This window comes from Triturus cristatus, chromosome 9, assembly GCF_964204655.1.
Source record: "Triturus cristatus chromosome 9, aTriCri1.1, whole genome shotgun sequence".
NCBI classification, from domain to species: domain Eukaryota; kingdom Metazoa; phylum Chordata; class Amphibia; order Caudata; family Salamandridae; genus Triturus; species Triturus cristatus.
This window is the reverse complement of record NC_140592.1, coordinates 952,461,328-952,486,364: the sequence shown is the minus strand read 5'-3', so window position 1 is coordinate 952,486,364 and position 25,037 is coordinate 952,461,328. Positions and strand designations below refer to the sequence as shown.

Here is a 25,037-nt window from a genome sequence, read left to right as displayed (position 1 = left end):
TTTTTGCACATTAATGTGAGTCAACGTTGATGGGATAGTGGCCTCAAAGTCAAACAAGGCTTCAAAGGTATATAACTACTGGGTGTCAATGTCTGAGGTGGTTTCAATGCCGATGAAGGCTTAAACTTCAACAATCCAGACTCTTTCAAAGTCGTATATTGCTTCGACATCGACTTTAACAGAGTACAGCAAACATGCAGGAATGGTGCCTAACGTCAATGTCATGCTTCATGACATTGAGCGGGAGCGGCGCGTCTTCCTCTGGTAAGGCTACTTCCAGAATCAACCACTAGGGGAGACGGAAGAAGGAACTCTTGTAGAAGGGTGAGTTTCGCCTAGGTCCTCAGATATCCCAGCAGCTACTTCCGGATGCTTTTCCTGTGGGCAGTGCAGCCTGAACTTCTGCCTGTCTTTTTGTGTTCTCCAGGAGAATCTGTGGTAGTGACTGTAATCTTCAGGACAATGGTCGTCTGGCATAGTATACAGTCTCTATGAGGATCTGACTGGGCCATCTTCCTCTCCCAAGCAAGGTACTTCACTAACAGGGATGGTATCCTGACGGAAAAAAATAAGTATTTTCTCTCAGAAAAATATTTAAATGTTCTCCTTCCTTAAAAGAGGTTGAGAGAATCAAAATAGTAAATATCAGGTTTGGAAAGATTGCCAATGAGTAACAAAGCCAAAAAAGCAGAGAAAATACACAAAAATACTGTTACAAGGAGCCGGAAAAATGTACTGACCTGTCACCTGTAAGTAAAATTTCTTCTCTGACCTTGAGCCACAGACTCATTCTTGATTCAGTAAACACCACTGCGGATCTTTTGCAGTCTCCTCCAAAATATGCCCCTTTATGGCTCCTGGCAAATTGTTGTTTGACTGGAGAGGGGAGGGGGGGGCAGAACAAGGTTTCGGCCAGGCCCCCAGAAAGGTTTTCATCAGTGCCTCATTAAATGGAAGACAGGGCTCAGAAGATATCCGTCCTGTCTGTAGGACCTATTTAAGACATTGGCTTTGACTTCCATGGTGAGGAGCTGGAGATTAAGAACTGAACTCTTCTGTGGCTGGTCCAGGAGGTGAGAAGAAACACGTTTCTGGAGAGGTATCTAGAAGAGAGTTTTTGTACCAATTATCATACTGGTAGGATTGTGTGAACTCAACATCCAGGGCATTGTTGGAGTCAGTTTTGAAAAGGGAATGCAAAGTATGCTGCCTTCCCTGAGAAGGTGTCAATGCAGGTGGGGGAAGAGGCGCTTCAGATAGCATTGGGTGCAGGTTTGGTCGAGGTCGGCAAGGCATCGACTCAGTGTCAAAGTGGACTGGGGAATATTGAGAAAGTGAGGAATCTGTGACTAGACGTCTCTATCAGAAATGTACATAATAAAGTTAGTAAAACCTCTCCTTTGACTTTGTGCCATCAACGGCCCTTTGATAGGTACTTACATGTTTTGCTGGGATTTGACTGCAATATTCTATGGATATCTACACATAGATGATGTCAGAAAGAGACAATTGTGCTGTACTCGGAGGAGCAAGTAAACCATTTAATGATATGCTCAATATAAAGTTCCCTGCTGAGACTTTTCTCTTTTAAACTAAAGTCTAATGCAAGTTATTTCGCTAATTTTAAGCTTTATCCTAAACCTAGCTTCAACATGCAAAGAGTGCAGTCTGAATGCATTACAAGACTCAAGATTGTTCTTCTAAATATATATTATGAGGGAAGAATAAACATATAATATTTTATACCACGCCAGGGAAAATAGATGTGGCCCATTAGCACATTATCTGGAATGAATATACTAATATACACAGATTCACATTTTTACAAAAGATAAAGACTTGGGCCATTCTCAAAATCCCTAATTAATTTGATTCTTTAGCACTGCATGGATTTAACCCCTTGTGCTCTGGTTAGGCTTAGATACTTGTGTTTATATTTGCTGCATATGAAAAAACCATCGTACATAAATCCTACATGCAGATTTACCTAGTGAAACATGCTATTGTTTAGGAAGAAGAAAGGAATTGCGGCCCATTCAAGGGCCTCTCTTGATTCATAGCACCTTCCCGCACTTAGCAATGGCAATAAACAGCATATTACACTCTGCGCATCTGCATATATACTATTTATCGGACATCCTGTTGATATACCCTAGGAGCGCCTATGCAGCTATTTCTATATAGTTATAAAGTCTGACATACAGCTCCAAAAGCCACGGCGAGCATAGTCTGCATCCTGGCGTCCTCGATGGAGCTCATCATCCCTTTCTTACTCAGCAGGGCCCTTCCAGCAAGCGTCCAGAACCTCACGTGCTTCACACCCACCGACACAAACTGGGTGTCTGAATCGGGCCTGAATTCTGCCACGAAGATTCGATGGTTGTGCCCAGATCGAGTGGCAATTTTGGCACCTGGCAAAAATGAAGAAAACGTGCATTAAATATTTAATCTAAAACATTCATTGAAAACATTCGTGCATGAACCCGACATTGTCTTGGAGGACGGCAGGTTACTTTGTACACAAAAGCTGTACACCTCTTAGTACCAAATCCCTCTCAGCCCGGGTAACTCATTAGTATCCAGTCACTCAGGTTAACGTAGTAATAAACCACCTACACATATATATTACATATGAAGGGATAAACAAACGTTACCCTTAGCTTAGAACATATATTTATGCACCTTATGGACAAGGAGTAGTCTCAATCTGTTACGTATCCTGCAAGTAGCCAACAAACTGAAAATGACCAACAGAAGAAGAGTTATGTTATGTTAAAAAGTTTTGTAAAGCGCTCATACACCAAAACGGTTTCTTGGCGCTAAGGGAGAAGAGGCGGTAGGAAAGGGAGAACCAGAAATTATGAGTAAGCTTGTGTAAATAGAAGCGTTTTTAGCGATGTTCTAAACTTAGTGAGAGAATTTTCAAGACGGAAGAGGGAAGGTAAAGAATTCCAGAACTGAGGAGCCAGAAAGGAAAAACTAAGGCCACCAATTCTTTTTTGTTTGAAAGGGGGAATGACAGGAAAATTGGAGTGAGAGGACCGAAGGGCACGTGAGGGGATATAGCGGGAGATCAAAGAGGAAATAAAGACAGGGCCAGAGCCTGCCAAGGCCTTAAAGGTAATGCAGCCAATTTTGAAAATACAGCGCTGAGCTACTGGGAGCCAATGAAGGGTCTTCAGTAGAGGGTTGACATGTTGGAATCTAGGTTGATGAAAAATGAGTCTGGCTGCTTGGTTTTGCACCAGTTGTAAGCGAGAGAGATGATAGGCTGGAATACCGGCGTACAATGAATTGGCATAGTCAATTCGAGAGATGACTATAGCCAAGAGTGCCAGGGTGAGAGCTTCGGTAGTTAAAAATCTCGAGATCTTTCGAATTCTTCTAAGGTGGAAAAAAGAAGATGAGACTACAGCATTGATCTGAGCTTTCATAGTCAGATCTTTGCTGATTATAACTCCGAGGCTTTTCACAGAGTCAGAAGGGCGGGGAGGGTTACCCAACGTAGAGGGCCAAGAGTGAAATGTAGTCCTTACAAAGCACTTCTGCACAAACCCTCGAACATCTAGGCCGACTGCAGCCAGATATAAAATAGTCATTTTACTGGTTTCAGGAGATTACAATTGCCAGTAAAACATATATCAGAAGGGCTGTGCTCTGTGTAACTGTCTCTTTGTCACAAAATAAGACATAGGCGTTTTAGGGCATATGTCTCATTAACTATGAGAGAAAGACACCATGATTTTTCAAAATAGTAACTATTCTATAATTCCATGAGAGGCAAAGCATACATGGTTACATAGAAGATCCTCTTGATAGAAAAAGGTAATGGGAATATGCTCTTTTAGCCACCTCCTCCTCTTTATGCCTCTAGGAAGGAGATATTCTTGTAGAGATAACTTACTTTCTTGGGGAATTGGACATAAGATCTGTGTGACACTTATATATCACTTTAGAGTTCCAGTGTATCATGCCACAAAATGGCAGATTAGTAACTGAAATTGAGGAACAAAGGCAACTTTATCACTCGCATCACTACTTACAGAAGATCTATGTTTTAAGTGTTCATCTCTCAAACCTCAATCCCAAGTGCACTACATGTGCCCGGTACTATAAATAGAATGCTACTAGTGGGCCTGCAGAACTCATTGTGCCATCCATTTAGGTAGCCCTCTAACCATTGCTCAGGCCTGCCGTTGCTGAGCCTGTCTGTGCAGTTTACACTGCCATTTCCACCTGGCAAGATAAACCTCTTGCCAGGGCTAATCCTCTGCTTTTTAGAAGCATAAGTCACCCCCAATGGAAAGCCCAGGGTTACCCAGAGGGCAGGATGCAATGTATTTAAAAGGCAGGACATGTAATGTTAAGTTTTACATGCCCTGGTAGTGAGAAACTCCCAAACATGTTGTTCACTACTGCAAGGCCTTTCTCTCCCATAGCATAACATTGGGATTACCTTATTACTTCTTATAAGTGTGATTCCCAATTATGAAGAGATAGACTCGTCAGGTGTTGTGTCTCTGGACTCACAATTTAAAATCACAACTTATGGAGAAGTCGGATATTCAATTGCAGTTCTGAAAATGCCACTTTTAGAAAGTTGCCTTTTTCTTACTCCAGCCATTTTGTGCCTGCTGCCTGTCTCAGAATAAACGTATGGGGTGGGTGACAGATGGGATTAGTTCATTCCCTCTAGGCAGCAACACACAAAGGGAGCTTAGGTGTGACTTAATGGGCCATCCACATCCTGATGAGCCATCCTGGGCAGGATGGGACGGAAGGACTGGGCACAGCCTCACACACCTGAATAGGCTAGCTCCTGGCCCCACACAAAGGGCTGCATATCCCCCTGTAATGCGTCTGGATCCATGATAGGAATGGTGACCTCCAAAGACCTTTCAAAGGGACAACTGGGTATGAGTACTGGATCTCTGACACCACCACTTCAGTAAACGGCCGGACCTCTGAAGTATCTGCCATGAAGAAGGACTGGTGTGCTGCTGAAAGACTGCCACTCTGTTGTACTGTTGCTTTGCTGGACTCTTTCCTTGGTGTGCTATTCCGATGCCTGCTGTTCCCCCTACCTTGGTGAGAAGGACTGAACCTGCATCACTTGAACCCAGAGTGACTCCAAGGGTGTGCTGGTTTGCCTCTTGATTTGAAGTTTCAGGGACATATACGACTTCCATCTTACCTGCATCCGCACCTGGGCTCTGTCATCTGCGAGTCTGCCCTGCCAAGTGGCACCACCCCAGTCCTGGACCCTTGGAAGTAAAGCCTAAAGTTGTTATTTAGCCAACCCACACATCCTTATTGGAACCAGTGCATCTTCACCGTTGCGGGGATCAGAACCAGCGCATCTTTACCTTTGCGTAGATCAGAACTGGAGCACCCTCATTGTTAACTGGAGCGGGACGAGTGCATCGGCCTCGGAACTGATTCATCCTCTGCTACAGCAGCAGAACCAACGCGCTGCATTTGAGACCAGCTCATTGCCCTCAGAACCGACGCATCACCGACTTGGCGTGGAAAAAAACGATGCATGTCCTGGTAATTGATTTTCTGAAGTAAGTGTTGCCTACATTTCAACATATATCCATATGTGAACCTTTGGTGAGCTCCTAGGAACTTTAGCTCCTAAACCATAAGACAGTCCTTTGTGGTTTTAAACAAGGCAATTCGTTTTCTTAAAACAAAATTGCCTAATGATGGTACTTGAAAAAGAAAAGTTAAAAATAATGATATCAAATGCTCTCTAAATTACCAACGCAGGATAAAACACAATTTCCAGCTTTCTATAGGCATGTTAATTACCTTTGGCAGTCGATTACCTACATTCTATTTCATGTTTTTTTAAATGTAATTCTTAATTTGTCCTATTGGAGTCAAGTAATTCTTTGCTTGGTGGAATGGTAGGTGTTGCTACTACCATTTGCACTCTCCTAGCATGCCTGCCATGGAACCCTCAATTTGAACTGGGTTTTGGGGTCCTTTTGCAGCAGCGATGCGCACTTCTGCGGGTCCCTCTCTGTTGCTCTAGTTCCACTGCATGAGGTTGTACCCCTTACAAATGTGCTCTGTCCCTGTCTATGTCAACAATTTCATCTAATACGGTATTACTCATATGGCAGAGGCAAGGATGGCACTGGTCAATTTTGGCTCTGCCATATGTTGAAACCTGCCTTTTGCTATTTTATTTGGGTGGTGTGAAAAGGAGACAACAATGGTCTATTAGGTGGAAGAAGGTTGAGGGGGTTGGGTCTATTGCCGCCAGAGGAGGTCTTCGTGTCATTGGTGGCAACATATTGACCCCTTCTGCAAGGCCTTTACGAGATTAGCAACACACCATTGGCACATCAGTAAAGCCACAGGGTTTAAAGTACAGTGGCAAGCCAGGTAGAAAGGTTTTTGTTTCCACCCATCCAAACAGCAAGGGATTACTTTGCGTAATTCGTCTCCACTGACTACTAACCATACTGCCCAACTGGGTGCATTTTAAAGAAATGAGGAATAATGACCAGTGGCGTCACTAGGGTTGGTGTCACCCGGTGCGGGTAACTCATGGTGTCACCCCCTCACGACTTACCGCATGGACCTCCTCCGCCCGAGTCCGCCAGTGGACACAGTTGGCAAATAACGGGACCATACAGAATCCTTAGTAACGTTTGTAAATGTAGGTCCTATATTTACAAAATGTGCCTGTTAACAACAGTGTGATAATGATTCATTAATCAGGTTCTACAGTGGGCTACCTGCTAGTCAACAGTTTATTGGAATTTATAATATCGGTATGGTACTTTTTACTGGTGTGGTGTTCCCACTATCCAGCAACACAATATATCAGTGGTCGAAGTGGGGGGAAAATAGTTGGGGAACTGTGGGCGGAGAATCAGAGGGTGGGAATAACCCAAGGATTGGATCAGTGGGCAGAGCCAGAGGCATGGTCAAAATGCGCAAACATCCCGATTCTTTGTATTTGTTTGGTTTCACTGCCCAGTTTTATCAACCAATGGATACACATGATTATTTAAGGTTATAATGAGTTATTGACAGTAAAATGTGTTCACAAAGTGGGATATGCTTCTAATCACAGAATGTCCCCAAATACGGTAAAATGTGGCAGCACAAGCCATGGAGTTTCTGTCATCAGCACTTCTCCCTTTTCCAAAACAGCAGTTCAAACATGAATGGCTAAAAATCCTAGTTTGCAAATGTTTTCTAAATAATAATGGCTCTGCCATATTTGCCTCATAATGCAAGATCTGCAGCATGATCTGACCATTTAAACTAATAAATTGTTTGTAGCTCAAACGTATCAAAAGTTAATAAAAAATGTGACTTGTGTTGCTGCGGAGTAGATGACAGTTAATAGCTCACTGTTCTATGTTAGGATTTTAACTTATAAACTGCAAGTAACAAAAGGATCTCTCTGACAAAAGCAGTAGCCCACTGGCCTTTTTACATTATGTGCACTTTGTGATCTGCATGGTACATGTTCTTTGCAGCAGGTACATCAACCCTCTGAGCTACCTTTCCAGTCAAATCTTCCATTAGACAAAATTCCGATCTCTCTCTAGGAAGAACATTAATCACCAGAGTCATCATGACATTTTTATTGTTACCGAAAATTACTGGAGGCCAGGAAGGAGGCAGCAAGCGCTTTTAGAACCATAATATACTTGCAAAAATGATGCCTCCACCTAAAGTGAGCAGCTGGTGCGGTCACACCGGTTGCACCGCCCTAGAGCTGGCCCTTCAAGGGTCCTGTGATCTCAGTGACAGGGTCACTGTTCTAGGGTGTACTGCTTCATAGGCCTTCCCGCAAGACTGGAGGTGAACTTCAGTATGAATAGTGGTGGACAAGCCTTGAAGGTTAACCTACACTTATCATGCTAGGGTCCACCTGCTGGTGCTACGACACTGGGGCTTCTAATGTCTTGCGAAGCCTTCTAAGGTCTAGCATGAGATAGTGCTCTCTCAGAAGAGTGGTCTGGCGGACTGGGTATTAATACTCAGAAAAAGGAGTTTAAGAGGGAAAAATCAACCAGGCCACCCTCCACTCAGTCAATAATACACACTACAAGACCTGGAGATATCAAGCACTATTTCAGAATGAGTGGGATTGTGGATAGGGTAATATAAACAATTATTATACCCTCAACAGTAGTTCATATCATGAACTATCAGTACCATCCCTAGTGCCTCAAAATTTGACATTTAAAACAACCCAACATGTGCAAAACATTCCACCTAAAGCATAAACCAGAAAAAATGTGGAGAATGAGAAAGCATCTCACGTGCGCAACACCAGAGGAGCTGCTGGCTGGTTCTCGCCAGTGTGCTCACGAGTTTCTCATCATCGATGTCTTTCTCATGAAAATAATGTGAAAAAGAGATGTGTAAAAGATTATATGAAAAAAGTAAGCCAGGGAAGATATATTTAGGCAGCCCAAAAACCAACAAAAAGAAAAAAGTTCTTGAAAGAAAGACCCGTGTGGTCTTACAGATAAGATTAGGTATGACCCACGTCTATATTTCAACCTGTTTTATTCCACTCTGTGAGTCATCCCAAGGTTAAAAACACGGTCATGTTCAATAACCACATTTATGAATGGCCAACATGTTTCATTGCCTACTTATCTTTGCGGCAAATTCATCAGGGCGTCATGGAACTGCGATCACTTCCCTGGGTTAAATCTGTTTTGAGACAGAAATCGCTGCATGTATGCAGAGAACATAAAAACACATGTGAGGTTGACAGAAACATGAAGGAACCACACTGTACCCCACTTACAAGCCAAAAGACACACCCTTTCACAGGGGACATTACCTAGTGAAAGCCAAGGGCCCATGTACCAGCTCTCACGTAGTCAATGTTTTAAAAGAGCACTGTCAGTTGCTCTAGTAGTCCTAATGCACAAACACATCCGTTGTTTTGTGGTGCTTAGACCGTCATCTGTCGAGACAAATCGGATACTTTAGGAGGTGCCCACATATCAAAAGTTCTACAAGCTCGCTCATATCATTCACAGGCCACCAAGAGGGGATGTTATCTCAGATTAAAACCTGTCACTGCCCAAAAGTATGCTCACACAGGGTAGTTGGCAGGAGTCTATTTCACCAGGTTCACCCTGGTTATCCCAGTTAGCTCTTGATAATAGTGCTCTCTCGCTATATTTACATATTGTTACCTCGCATGATCTCGATCTCAATATTTCCCCGTGGCGCCTCTACTGTAAAAACGGATCAGCCAGGGCTCACCGAGCGGTTGAGGAGCTCTATTTCACCAAGTTCACCCTGGTTATCCCAGTTAGCTTTTGATAATAATGCTCTCTCGCTATATTTACATATTGTCACCTCGCATAATCTCGATCTCAATATTTCCCCGTGGCGCCTCTACTGTTACAACGGATCAGCCCGGACTCACCGTGCGGTTGAGGAGCTCACGCCGTAACTCATTCCCGGAACAACCCGGGGGGATGCGGGGCCGGGATTTAAGCCGGCGGCGCATCACTAGCACTTCCGGGTCGGGACTGCTGGAACGAAACTGATAACCCGGGTCACTACGTGAGTGGCAATAGCGAGTCTTCCATGGCGGCCATCTTATAATGGCCAGGTTAGAACTGATTGCATACCCAGTGCATTAGTCTTTCAACCAAGCTGAAGTATATTTATGGAGACCAATAATCAAAAAGGAAATTTAAAATTATTCTCAAATGCATAGAACAATTACCATTAACAAGAGTCGAATGTGGAGACTAGAAATTTTTTATTTATTTTTTAATAAACATTATTCACTAATGAACAACACAGTCCAAAAGGCCCAGTTAAGATCCTCACATAGAGTATATCAAACCACACAGGGACAGGTGTTTTAAGGGAGCGGGCAATCAATTCATACACTGTGTGTGTCCACCAAATACTAGGACCTGCAGAGGTATCTAACCAATGTTTTCATCGTCTGGAAATCTTATTCCACTCAATTTGATCATTCAGGCCAATCTGATCGACCTTTTCGGAATAAATCCAGCGAGCTTCCTTCACTGCAAGTGTATTCTCGATCTGATTCACATTACCCATCACTCTTTCCAACACCAACCACTTTACAGCTTTGTAGTTGTGCTGGTGGTCCTTATAATGTTGAACCAATTTCGTAGTTAATTTGCCATTCTTGATGGTACTGAGATGCTCTTGTATCCTCACCTTGATTTTTCTTGTGGTGAGGCCAATGTAGTGAAGCCCACATGGGCAAGTAAGCCTGTAAATCGTGTTAGATGAGTTGCAATTGCTGAACTTGTTTAAGTACCAAGTTCGTCCATCCTGCAACTGTACACTAGTTGTCTTTTCAGTTAATTCACAGACAGAGCAGCCGCCACACGGGTAATGCCCAGGGGGAATGGATGTGTTGGTCACTTGTGATTGAGGCCTTGTATGGACGAGCCTGTCTTTAAGGTTCTGAGCTCTTCTGAACGCGAACCGGGGTGCGGGCATTTTGTAATCGCTGGTGGATAACAACGACCAATGCTTTCTAATGGCCTGGCGAATTTTCGTCGCAAGGGGGTCAAAAGTAAGCACTATGGGTAGACAATCAGAAGTCTCCCTCGAATTCCTTTCCAACAGCGCTTCACGTGGGGTGTTATGCGCTCTCTTGCGAGCTCTGTTGACAATTTTTCTTGGATAGGCCCTTTGCACCAGTTTCTCAGTGAGGGCCTCAGACTGTTTCAGAAAATCAGCAGTCGAGGAACAGTTTCTGCGGTAACGCAGAAACTGTCCCACTGGGAGATTGTCCCTCAGTGCTCTAGGATGGAAAGATTGGTAATGTAGGAGGGAATTTTTGTTTGTAGGTTTCTGATGAACAGTCGAAGTTAACTTGTCACCAGTCACAGTGATGTCCAAATCCAAGTATGTTACCTTCTCGGTGCTCATGCTCCATGTGAACTTCAGACATTTGTCACGATTATTGAGCCATTCCAAGAACTCACACAGATGGCTACGAGTACCAGTCCATATACACAGGACATCATCAATATACCGCTTCCAGAGGCTGATGTGCCCCTGGAAGGGATTAGATGGATGGTATAGATGATGCTCTTCGAACTGGCCCACATAGATGCAGGCCAGACTGGGTGCGAAGGTAGCACCCATAGAAGTCCCAGATGTTTGTAGGAACATGTCATCCTTGTAGGCAAAGTAATTGCGAGTGAGTGCTACCTCTATGCATTGCATAACAAAGGTTTGGGGGGTGTCATAAAACCAATCCTGACCGTCAAGAGCGCGTGCTGCTGCCACCAGCGTTGCGTCTTGGGGGATACTTGTATATAACGATTCAATATCGATAGTTACAAGTATCTGTTGCAATCCATCAAACTTTAAATCTTGGATGGTATTCAAGATGTCCGTGGTGTCCTGGACATATGACAGTTGTTTGAGTACCGACTCTCTAAGGAAGAAGTCAGCAAATTGAGACAATGGTTCCAGTACAGAGGAGATCCCCGACACTATCGGGCGTCCTGGGGGGGGCCGTTGTGTCTTATGGATTTTCGGCAAGATGTAAAATGCCGGAATCCTGGGTTTGGTGTTAACTAAGAAGTCAGCTTCCTTGCTGGTGATCCAGTTTCTTTCTCTAGCATGTCCTACCATAATGGTGATGGTATTCAATAATTCAGTGGTAGGCTCCCTATCAACCGGCATTTTACATCTTGCCGAAAATCCATAAGACACAACGGCCCCCCTCAGGACGCCCGATAGTGTCGGGGATCTCCTCTGTACTGGAACCATTGTCTCAATTTGCTGACTTCTTCCTTAGAGAGTCGGTACTCAAACAACTGTCATATGTCCAGGACACCACGGACATCTTGAATACCATCCAAGATTTAAAGTTTGATGGATTGCAACAGATACTTGTAACTATCGATATTGAATCGTTATATACAAGTATCCCCCAAGACGCAACGCTGGTGGCAGCAGCACGCGCTCTTGACGGTCAGGATTGGTTTTATGACACCCCCCAAACCTTTGTTATGCAATGCATAGAGGTAGCACTCACTCGCAATTACTTTGCCTACAAGGATGACATGTTCCTACAAACATCTGGGACTTCTATGGGTGCTACCTTCGCACCCAGTCTGGCCTGCATCTATGTGGGCCAGTTCGAAGAGCATCATCTATACCATCCATCTAATCCCTTCCAGGGGCACATCAGCCTCTGGAAGCGGTATATTGATGATGTCCTGTGTATATGGACTGGTACTCGTAGCCATCTGTGTGAGTTCTTGGAATGGCTCAATAATCGTGACAAATGTCTGAAGTTCACATGGAGCATGAGCACCGAGAAGGTAACATACTTGGATTTGGACATCACTGTGACTGGTGACAAGTTAACTTCGACTGTTCATCAGAAACCTACAAACAAAAATTCCCTCCTACATTACCAATCTTTCCATCCTAGAGCACTGAGGGACAATCTCCCAGTGGGACAGTTTCTGCGTTACCGCAGAAACTGTTCCTCGACTGCTGATTTTCTGAAACAGTCTGAGGCCCTCACTGAGAAACTGGTGCAAAGGGCCTATCCAAGAAAAATTGTCAACAGAGCTCGCAAGAGGGCGCATAACACCCCACGTGAAGCGCTGTTGGAAAGGAATTCGAGGGAGACTTCTGATTGTCTACCCATAGTGCTTACTTTTGACCCCCTTGCGACGAAAATTCGCCAGGCCATTAGAAAGCATTGGTCGTTGTTATCCACCAGCGATTACAAAATGCCCGCACCCCGGTTCGCGTTCAGAAGAGCTCAGAACCTTAAAGACAGGCTCGTCCATACAAGGCCTCAATCACAAGTGACCAACACATCCATTCCCCCTGGGCATTACCCGTGTGGCGGCTGCTCTGTCTGTGAATTAACTGAAAAGACAACTAGTGTACAGTTGCAGGATGGACGAACTTGGTACTTAAACAAGTTCAGCAATTGCAACTCATCTAACACGATTTACAGGCTTACTTGCCCATGTGGGCTTCACTACATTGGCCTCACCACAAGAAAAATCAAGGTGAGGATACAAGAGCATCTCAGTACCATCAAGACAGGCAATTTAACTACGAAATTGGTTCAACATTATAAGGACCACCAGCACAACTACAAAGCTGTAAAGTGGTTGGTGTTGGAAAGAGTGATGGGTAATGTGAATCAGATCGAGAATACACTTGCAGTGAAGGAAGCTCGCTGGATTTATTCCGAAAAGGTCGATCAGATTGGCCTGAATGATCAAATTGAGTGGAATAAGATTTCCAGACGATGAAAACATTGGTTAGATACCTCTGCAGGTCCTAGTATTTGGTGGACACACACAGTGTATGAATTGATTGCCCGCTCCCTTAAAACACCTGTCCCTGTGTGGTTTGATATACTCTATGTGAGGATCTTAACTGGGCCTTTTGGACTGTGTTGTTCATTAGTGAATAATGTTTATTAAAAAATAAATAAAACATTTCTAGTCTCCACATTCGACTCTTGTTAATGGTAATTGTTCTATGCATTTGAGAATAATTTTAAATTTCCTTTTTGATTATTGGTCTCCATAAATATACTTCAGCTTGGTTGAAAGACTAATGCACTGGGTATGCAATCAGTTCTAACCTGGCCATTATAAGATGGCTGCCATGGAAGACTCGGTATTGCCACTCACGTAGTGACCCGGGTTATCAGTTTCGTTCCAGCAGTCCCGACCCGGAAGTGCTAGTGATGCGCCGCCGGCTTAAATCCCGGCCCCGCATCCCCCCGGGTTGTTCCGGGAATGAGTTACGGCGTGAGCTCCTCAACCGCACGGTGAGTCCGGGCTGATCCGTTGTAACAGTAGAGGCGCCACGGGGAAATATTGAGATCGAGATTATGCGAGGTGACAATATGTAAATATAGCGAGAGAGCATTATTATCAAAAGCTAACTGGGATAACCAGGGTGAACTTGGTGAAATAGAGCTCCTCAACCGCTCGGTGAGCCCTGGCTGATCCGTTTTTACAGTAGAGGCGCCACGGGGAAATATTGAGATCGAGATCATGCGAGGTAACAATATGTAAATATAGCGAGAGAGCACTATTATCAAGAGCTAACTGGGATAACCAGGGTGAACCTGGTGAAATAGACTCCTGCCAACTACCCTGTGTGAGCATACTTTTGGGCAGTGACAGGTTTTAATCTGAGATAACATCCCCTCTTGGTGGCCTGTGAATGATATGAGCGAGCTTGTAGAACTTTTGATATGTGGGCACCTCCTAAAGTATCCGATTTGTCTCGACAGATGACGGTCTAAGCACCACAAAACAACGGATGTGTTTGTGCATTAGGACTACTAGAGCAACTGACAGTGCTCTTTTAAAACATTGACTACGTGAGAGCTGGTACATGGGCCCTTGGCTTTCACTAGGTAATGTCCCCTGTGAAAGGGTGTGTCTTTTGGCTTGTAAGTGGGGTACAGTGTGGTTCCTTCATGTTTCTGTCAACCTCACATGTGTTTTTATGTTCTCTGCATACATGCAGCGATTTCTGTCTCAAAACAGATTTAACCCAGGGAAGTGATCGCAGTTCCATGACGCCCTGATGAATTTGCCGCAAAGATAAGTAGGCAATGAAACATGTTGGCCATTCATAAATGTGGTTATTGAACATGACCGTGTTTTTAACCTTGGGATGACTCACAGAGTGGAATAAAACAGGTTGAAATATAGACGTGGGTCATACCTAATCTTATCTGTAAGACCACACGGGTCTTTCTTTCAAGAACTTTTTTCTTTTTGTTGGTTTTTGGGCTGCCTAAATATATCTTCCCTGGCTTACTTTTTTCATATAATCTTTTACACATCTCTTTTTCACATTATTTTCATGAGAAAGACATCGATGATGAGAAACTCGTGAGCACACTGGCGAGAACCAGCCAGCAGCTCCTCTGGTGTTGCGCACGTGAGATGCTTTCTCATTCTCCACATTTTTTCTGGTTTATGCTTTAGGTGGAATGTTTTGCACATGTTGGGTTGTTTTAAATGTCAAATTTTGAGGCACTAGGGATGGTACTGATAGTTCATGATATGAACTACTGTTGAGGGTATAATAATTGTTTATATTACCCTATCCACAATCCCATTCATTCTGAAATAGTGCTTGATATCTCCAGGTCTTGGACTGGGTATTAAGGCTGAACCTGGTTCCCCAGTTCCAAATTCAGCAGCTCTGGCCATAGTGCCACATCCTCTCCCCCACTGAACACCATACTACCCCACTAAGAAAAACTCAGACTGCCTTCAACTACAACCCAATTGTTGCCAACCATGTGAAATGTAAGCAGGAACAACATGGTTACCTTAACGCTTTTACACTTACTGTTCAGAAATCAGTGAGTGCTTTTGCCTGAAAATTTAAGGACATGACAACAGTGCCCTGAATAGACCCATTTCAATGGCCATTGCTTATATCTTACAAAACGTAAGCAAAAAAAGACGACATCCCTAGATACAGAGCAGCAGTACACATTTTGTTTTTCAATCCTCACATTGCAGTACCTCCAGGATTGGTGCAATAGTTCCAAGCCCAGGGAAAACAAAGCCAAGACAACAAAAATAGCGCTTCACTGGCAAACTCTGTAAAAGTGGCGCTAATGTGTTTGGGTGTGAATAAAATCAATCTGGACAGTTTGCTATCACTCTGTCTTACTTTATTTAGTTATTTTTCATATTTTTAACTTTTATTCCCGATGCTGAATTTTGGAATTAAATGTCAGAAAAATACGACATTGATTTCCATGTGAGGGTGCCACCCAGTGCGGTCCGCACCCCCATAGTGACGCCGCTGATAATGACTGCCCTCGGAGTTCATCATGGACGGGCGCTCAGTGCTCAGATAGATGGTACACTCCGAGCCAGAGGCGCAACTAGAGCCAAATTTCGGGGGGGGGGGGCTAAGAAAAAGTTTCGGGGGGGGGGGCTGAATATTTTAAGCCATAGGCAGAGTGGAACTGCAGGGGCTCTTAGAATGGGTGAAACAACAGCGAGGCCTCATTAACATGTAGATGGTCTTTTAAAGACCTGTGAAGTGCTCGGGTGCGGCTGTGTGTGCGCCGGGAAGCTGTCTCATCCCGGGCTGCCACACACGACGGGGGGGGGGGGGGCTGAAGCCCTTTGAGTCCAATGGGTGTTGCGCGCCTGCTCCTTGCTCACATCATGTTAAGGCGACTCCCTCCAGGCAAGAAACTGCACGAAGTATGCCTCTGCCAAGATATCATGGTGAAGATTACCTTTTAAAACAAATCTCGCTAGCCCGCTTGTCCCCCATTCCGTAATTTTCCCGCCCAGAAACCTCCTTTAAAACACACACTACGTGCCTACCAGTACACAGATAAAACCAATCTATACTGCTCCTTACAATTGTGTTCTCAAACTCTCCCACCGAAAAATACACTACAGATATTATTCCCAGCAACCACTTTTAACCTACCCACATGTAAGCCCCTTTTTTAAAACATAAACTAAATCTTCACTCCTGCAGACTGTTCTGAGTGTTTGACTAATACAATGTGAGAAATGTGAAAACGCTACTACTCGCTACAAAATAACTCCTCCATACTCAGCCTCATGTGCCCCCCCCCCCCCCCGATATTATCAAAAGAAAACCAAATCTTAGTCTTTCTGGCAAACCCTTTAAACACGTTATCTTCATTTGCTAACTCTGCCATCAGTCACCAAAAGCATCTTCAAGGACCTCAACCAACAAACTGTGGTTCTACTTGTTTCCCAAGAGAAAAGCTAAAAAAACACTCGCCTCAGTTTCCGATCAGCACCGGCTCACCATCCCACGGACCATCTTAAAAAATCAGCACCTTTCTAAGTCTGCCATTATCCCCGTCTACAGATCCAATATAACAAGCATTGGCATAGCAAATAGGTCTCGCTTTTGGGACCTTATAAGTATTTATTTAAGCAGCATAATATCCTTTGTGCAATATTATCAACTGTGGCATGGCTAAAAACGTATAAGGTTCCAGCACGAAAACATATATAATTTTGAGACGAGGCTGGCTTTAAAGAGAGAGCACGTCATGGTACTCAGAAAGGTGCCCACGAGAGATATTTCAAAATGCAGAAGGCACGCTACTCACGAAAACATGTATAATTTGGAGACAAGTCTGGATTTAAAGAGAGCATGTCATGGTACTGCAATCTGAAAGGTGCCCGTGAGAGATAATACACGAGGTGCCGCTCGTGTCAGGATTTGTGAACTCTTCGTACATCAGGTCATCGCTGGGCGCTTGTACTGGGTGTGAGGGACTGCGAGGCGCTTGCAGCGTGAAGATTGCAAACAGCTGCTGCCTCTTCCCGGACACTCCCCCCTCGCTTGTTTGCCCGCCTACCTGCCTTCAAAAGACGACTCGCGGCCCCCGCTCCGCGGGAGCCGCTCGTGTCAGGATTTGTGAACTCTTCGTACATCAGGTCATCGCTGGGCGCTTGTACTGGGTGTGAGGGACTGCGAGGCGCTTGCAGCGTGAAGATTGCAAACAGCTGCTGCCTCTTCCCGGACACTCCCCCCTCGCTTGTTTGCCCGCCTACCTGCCTTCAAAAGACGACTCACGGCCCCCGCTCCGCGGGAGCCGCTCGTGTCAGGATTTGTGAACTCTTCGTACATCAGGTCATCGCTGGGCGCTTGTACTGGGTGTGAGGGACTGCGAGGCGCTTGCAGCGTGAAGATTGCAAACAGCTGCTGCCTCTTCCCGGACACTCCCCCCTCGCTTGTTTGCCCGCCTACCTGCCTCTTAAAACCAGAACTTTCTGACGCAGCGCGGGACGCGCGCCGGGCGAAGCCCGGGCCAAGGGCGGGCCCGTTGTAGCCTGTTTGAGACCGAGAGAGACCGGACCGGGCCACCCCTTTTTCATCTGCGGACTAAATCGTATGTGTATATTTTAAGCTATTCGATTGTATTGGTTCTTAATTACCCCTTATTATTTCACTGTCTTATGCAGGGTATATCGTCGCTTTATTACTACGATTTACTCACTGTGTTACACCTCATTTGAGTATGGCATCCAAAGAGGGTAGGAATCATGTGACCAAAGGTAACCTCACTGGCACATTAGATCAGTTTATAGTAAGAGCCAATTCGGTGATTGATCAGGGTATTGTTCTTATGGAGCGCAGAGTTTCGCAGGATTTGGCCCTAGCAAGGAGATCTTCTCTGGGCCCTCTTGCATCTGCGCGCACCCCCAATACAATCCTCCCTCTGACTCAATTTGTTGATGATACCTCATCTAGTGAACTCTCGAGTGATAATGATCTTACGATTAATTCTAGAATTATATCCCCCCCAGTGAATAGACATGGACCGATCCTGCGCAAAAAAAGGGTCACCAAAGAAGGGTTGACATCAAAAGCCAAGCCCAAAGCCACTAGGCAAGTTAGCACCAAGACAGGGGGAGCTAAATCTGTAAAACGAGGTGTCGGTGCAGCCCCAGAGGCCGACTTAGCGGTCAGAGAAGGACAGAGTAGCCGCACCCCTCCTCCAGTTTCTATCTCTTCTAAGTCCCTCGGGGATCCCCCTGCTCAGGTACCCGCTTCACCTACATTTCTGCCACAGCCACCTGGGGATGCAATACCTCCGCAACAATTAGACCTATTGCTGCGCACCCTATTGGGACCCCTGGAATCTAGGTTGGAGGGCATGGTGACCCTTCTTACTAAGCTCGAACAACAAATTAAGGGTCTAACTGAGGGTGTTAACCACAAAGTTCTCCCCCCATGCCTCTGTAAATGTGGCTGTACCGTTACGGCCGGGGTCTTGCCAGTCCCTACGGTTCAATGTACAGCCTCACGGCCATCAACCTTTCCACCAGCTCCATCACTGGCAGTTCCAGCTACCTCTCACATTCTCTCACAAGTACAACACGAAGCTAGGCCCCCCACTGATCATCGTATAGATAGTAACACCTTGGGAGAGGCCCCTCTGGTCAATAACAGTGACAATGCGAGGATTGTGAGGAAGCGAATTCAGGGTGAGGCTTCCAGGTCTATCTCCAGATTAGACCTGCCCCCGGAAGCAAGTCCCTACCTGGTTGTTCTCACAGGGGTCCCCGAAATTAATGACCACAGTACTGAGGAGTTTTCCAACCTGAAAAATAAGGCAATTCACTGGCTCACCAATCACAGGCCCTTGCCACCGCATGTTAGTTGCGAGATCATTATGGTTAGAAGGGTGGGGTGGGTGGGGCACACTCCTAAAAACATAACTGGCGATTGCGTTATAGTTAATTTCCGGGACGCCAGGACAGCAGATTATATCTGCAATTGGGAAACTCCCCATTTAGACACAAAAATTGGGGTGCGTCCCCTCTCCTACTTTTATCCAAATGGTCAATTGAGGCCAGAAGATAGTGGTTGGACCCATATTTCGCATCCGCTCAGGGGTGGTGGTGGGAAATCAAGACAAGCCCCCTTTGACCCAAAATGGTCCTATCCCCTCTGTTCCAACAGGTTCAGTTGCCTTGACCAGGTTGACTGACTGGCTAGGCACAACCATACAGCTCAGGGTCCACCGGGGGGCAGTATCCTAGGCTTAGAGCCCACTGAGTTGTCTAGGGAAAGGAGTTTGTCTCCTGGTAACAAGGGGAGCACCTCTATTACTGTGGGGATTTGTACTAGTAATAGTATTAATATCCCCCAAGAGTACTCTACATTGTCTTTTGTTCCCCACCAATTGCCAGTTACTCTCCAAAGTGTCAGTACTACCCCTATTGGGCCTACTGATCCACACCAGAAGAGTAGCTCTTCCCCTCTACCGGACCCCCCACTTCCTCACCCGTGTCATCCTCAGTGTATGAACCTATTATCATAGAATGTGGCAGGTCTAAAAATAAGCTAGCATGTCCAGCATGGGGCTCTTTTGTGGACACTGCGGACGTGATTTTATTGCAGGAGACCTGGGCTAGGGAGGAGGTTCATAGAGTTGGGTTCGTGACCTTTAACATCGCAGCCCGTTGGGGAGGTAAGGGCCGCCCTTCGGGTGGACTGACAACATGGATCGGTGTACACCTGGGCTGCAGGGTGGATTTGATTCAGACAAATTCGGACGACATTTTATGCGTCCTAATGACCTGGCCCAACTTACACAAACTGGCAATAGTGAATGTATACTCACGTCCTATTGCTATGGCAAAGGAATCCAACACCGTTGGGGAACTAGCGTTTTTTCTTGAATCTTTAAACCGAGACATTCACTATTTGATTGCAGGAGACTTCAATTGCCATTACGAGCCCCTTCAAGGGCTGAATGAGGGGGCACTGCTGGATGAAGATGAGTTTTGGGGTATCCCGCAGTGCAGGTCCACTTTCGCAAAGGCATGGACCCCATTGGCCATGCAGATTATGACCCTAACTTTGCAAAATTCAGTCAGGGCGGTTAACGGTCGGATGCCCTCAGATATTCCCTCCAAATGTACTTATAATAAAAAAGATCAGGAATCCCATTTAGACTACGTAATGGTCCAGACCAGGATGTGGTCTATGATTGTGGATCTGGAGGTTGTGAATAGAACGGACAGCGATCATAACGCACTGCTGTTGAAAATGGAATTGCCCATTTCTGCGAAAGCCCACATGGAATCAACCGCCGACCCAGGCCTGGTTCTTACTAACAACAGGAGGAGGGTAAAGTGGGCAACCCTGCGTGAAAGGAGGGACGTACTTCCAAGTTTATATTCATCCATCCTTCCCCTGCTCGAAATGGCAAGTGATATCTGGGCTCAAGGGTGGTCCTCGGATACTTCTGTAAACCTGCTTACTGTTCATCAGGATCTGGTTGATACCCTTGCAGGCATTCTAAATCCTATCGCTCCCCCCAGGCAACCCAGGACCATCTCCTCGTCATGGTATAACGCCACATGTAGGAGAGCTAAATCTGATCTGATTAATGTTATCAAAATCGGCAGTGACAAGCTAATGATCCGTTCACTCAGGATTGCCCACAAACAAGTATTAAAACAGGCAAACATAGATTGGGACTGGGAGAGATGGGAAAATTTAGCCTCTGCTCTTGCCAACAAGGAACCGAGCAGATTCTGGGCTATTGTGAATTCAGGGTGTGCGGAACCCCGCAATGAAATTGAATTCAACCTTGATCCGGGGGTGTGGGAATCCCATTTTAAATCCCTATATGCAGCCACCTCTGATTTAGACCTTCTGCCCTTTCTTCTACCTCGTACTGGGGATGCCGAAGTTCTGGAATTCTCCGTAGAGGATGTTACCATTGCCCTAGGAAAACTGGCAATGGGCAAAGCACCAGGTATAGACAAGCTACCCGGGGATATGTTCAAAGAACAGCCTAAGATATGGGCGCCGTACTTATGTGCAATCTTCAACACAATTTTGTACGGTGCAGAGGTTCCGGGCTCGTGGTTGGGAGCGGAAATCATTCCTATATATAAAAAGGGTTCTCCCCTGCTCCCCGTCAATTACAGGCCCATTAGTCTCATTGACGTCCCCCAAAAAATATTTGCACGACTTATTTTAGATCGTTTGCAGGACTGGATCAATGAGAATGAAATCCTTTCTCCTTATCAGGCTGGCTTTAGAAGCAAAACATCTACCATGGACCAGATCTTCCGCTTAATAATGCTGTATTGGAAGACTGTGGTAATAGAGGGTGGCAGCCTCCACATGGTATTTGTTGACTTACGCTCCGCGTTTGACACTGTCCCTAGGGGTAAACTTTGGGCTGTCTTACGAGACTTGGGTGTACCCAATTCTCTATTGGGAATATTGGTGAGGTTGCATACCCAGAACTTTGCTCAGGTCAGGTGCGCAAGAGGAGGTGTATTGTCTGCCAGGTTCACCGTGAACAAGGGAGTCAGGCAAGGGTGTGTCCTGGCCCCCACCTTGTTCTGCATATATGTTAATGGACTGATAGCTAGCCTGGACGCAGTTCCAAACAACGATGCACCCAGGCTGGCAGGCAGGAAAGTCGCAGCCATAATGTTCGCTGACGACACCTTGCTCTTATCTAAGTCACCAATGGGGATCCAACGTATATTGGAAGGATTTAATAACTTCTGTCGTGAACATGGTCTACAGATAAATGTAGATAAGACTAAATACATGATTTTTAATCCTCCCTTACACACCAGACCACCCCCTACCCTAGACTTGGTTGCACTCGAGAGAGTTCACACTTTCCAATACCTAGGTGTCACACTAAGTGAAAAACTTTCCTGGGGCCCACACCTTGCCAAATCACAACTTAAACTGACCCAAATAGCAGGGGGAATATTAAAAATGACAAATGCCTCCACTTACAAACCCATCAGCCCTAGCCTTGAAATTTATAAAATGAGGGCCAGAGCGGCAGCACTGTATGGAGGGGAACTTTGGGGGCATGCCGTTAGACCTGGACTGATTAAAGTTGAGAACAACTTTCTGAGGCAGTTGCTCTCGCTCCCCCAAAGTACACCTCTATTACCGCTGAGGCTCGACTTGGGTATATTTCCCATCCAGGAGGAACTAGCCATCAAACCCCTCAGGTTCTGGAGGAGGATTTGGCTGACCCCCGAGCTTGTGCAGTACAAAACTGAGCTACAAGAAATACTGAGATTAGGCAAGGTAGCGCATATCCCTTGGCTCTCCTATATCAAAGACGAACTCTTGAAACTGGGTCTTGCAGACATGTGGGTGAATCCAGCAACAGCCTGTAGTGAGATCTCAGGGAATCTATTCACAGAGTTATACAGATCTCGATGTTCTAATGCATGGCTCCACGACTCACAGAATGGTACCATGGTAAAATCATTCATAGAGATTAAATCTGTATACTCATTTGAAGATTTCCTGGATGTAATTTTTCCTGTCATGGCCAGGAAGCTATACATACATTGGAGGTTTGGTGCACTTCCTTTAGCGTGCCTAACCAGTAAATGGTCCCCGTCCAGGTCCTCACACTGTCTTGGCTGTGGCATGAATAAAGAGGACGAATGTCATATTCTCTTTTTCTGCCCTCTCTACAGTAGAGCAAGGAAGAATTGGATTGTACCCATCTGTAGGAATCTAGGATTTAGGAAGTGTTCAGATGCATTAAGGGTTTTTAAAACTGATACCGCAGGACATATTGTGTTTGCTCTTGCTAAGTATCTCCATGCTATCTGGATCAAAAGGAGTTTTATAATTTCAAATAGTGCCTAGCAGCCCGGGCTCATATCTGATTATGTAATTCCAGTTATTGCTGTAATAATGTACTTCTAACAGTGACTTCCACCCCTGCTTTACACTTGACTATGTAATTTTAGATATTGCTTCAACATTGTATTTTTAATGTATATATTATTTTATGTGTTCTTTTATGGCTGAAATATTGCTGAAATAAAGATTCAATTGATTGATTGATAATACAAAAGGCACGCTAAGCACGAAAACATTTGTAATTTGGACACGAGGCTGGCTTTAAAGAGAGCACGTCATGGTACTGCAATCAGAAAGGTGCCCGCGAGAGATATTTCAAAATGCAAAAGGCACGCTAAGCACGAAAACATGTATAATTTGGAGACAAGGCTATTTATTTCCTAATAACAAGCCGGAAATTTTTGTTTAACTACGAAAACGTGTATAAGTTGGTGACGAGGCTGGCTTTGGTGACAGAGCACGTAAGTTGAAAATGCCAAAGGGCCACGCGCTATTTATGTAACATGTATGCGTCAGCGATGTTTGTTTAATGCCTAAAAAGTTTGCCAAATGCCAATGACGCGCTCTATTTATTTAACAATTATGCACCAGAGATGTTTGTTTAATGCCAAAAAAGTGTATTAATTGAGTGCGATGCTGGTTTTTGCCGCGCTCTATTTATTTAACAATTATGCACCAGAGATGTTTGTTGAATGCCTTAAACGTGTATAAGCTGGGGACGTGGATGGCTTTGTGGAAATAGAACATTATTTCAAAATGCAAAAGGCAAGCACGAAAACATGAATAATTTGGAGACAAGGGTGGCTTTAAAGAGAGAGCACGTCATGTGGGGTTATGGTACTAAGGAAGCGGAAACATTTGAGAGCATCAATTAAATTATCCAAACACAATAGTCAAGCTTTTATCACCAAACAGATCATCTCTTTATTCTGTAAATGACACTGATGAAAAATCATAAAACACAGCTTGCCAACAGCTTGCCCACCTTCCTGCCACTTCCAGATGGTGATGGTATGTTCTGGATCCAGACCAACAGAAAGGAGGAGCTTGCCCGTGGCACTGAAGCTGACCGAGCAAACCCCTTTGGAATGGAAGCACCGCAGCACAGAGAGGGTCTGTTTGTTCATTGCATCCCAAATGTGGATGGAAGGCGATGTGGCTGAAAGGAAAATGTACACATGAAATGTCATCCTTCTCCAATTTCAAGTCACAATTGGGCAGAAATGGCCCAATTTTACATACCACTGTCCTTGTTTTCTTCCCTGTTTCAATAAAAGGTACTTTTATACATCCTGCTCATACCTGTCCTGCAGCTCATCTCTATCCCATCACCCGGACCACTATTCAGCAATTCCAGCCACAGCGCACTTCATTCCTTTGGCTGTGCGCTCTCAAAAACATTCAATTATGGGCGGCGAAGACTTGATTTCCATGTCTTAGGACCCTTAAAAACCCACGAGGCTCCGTCTGTCACCTTTGGACACTTCAGAATACCCCTGCTTCCAACCTTTCCCTTCTTCCACACACAACAGCTGTGGGTCTCATTTCCGAGCACCCTCGGGCTCATCTTTCATTTTGTGAATTACTAAAACATCTGTGAACATGTATGCATCGAGTGAAACGGGTTCCAAAATCTTGATGTGGAACAGTCCAAACAATCAAAGTTTACACACGTTTCGATGAATTTTACTATGAGACATACCACATGAGTTCATGAACCTACCACGTTATAACTAATTTCTAAAGGACACATTCAGGAATTGGTTTAGTACAAAGTGTGTAATGTCCTTTGAGCCTTTTTTTCATAATAGAAAGATAATGTCTATCGTATTATGTATCTGCTG

The 25,037-nt window shown here is 44.9% G+C and overlaps 1 protein-coding gene across 1 annotated transcript in view; it reads right to left on the bottom strand.

Annotated features, from left to right (window-relative positions):
• Positions 1-25,037, bottom strand: part of EML5 (EMAP like 5) — a 1,456,757-nt gene that overhangs the window by 180,494 nt on the left and 1,251,226 nt on the right. Inside the window, exons 32-33 of the mRNA XM_085626574.1 lie at positions 24,179-24,352; positions 2,203-2,411 (exon numbers count right to left, since the gene is read on the bottom strand). Of these exons, the coding sequence (XP_085482700.1) occupies positions 2,203-2,411; positions 24,179-24,352 (383 nt within the window). The remainder of the gene's footprint in view (positions 1-2,202; positions 2,412-24,178; positions 24,353-25,037) is intronic.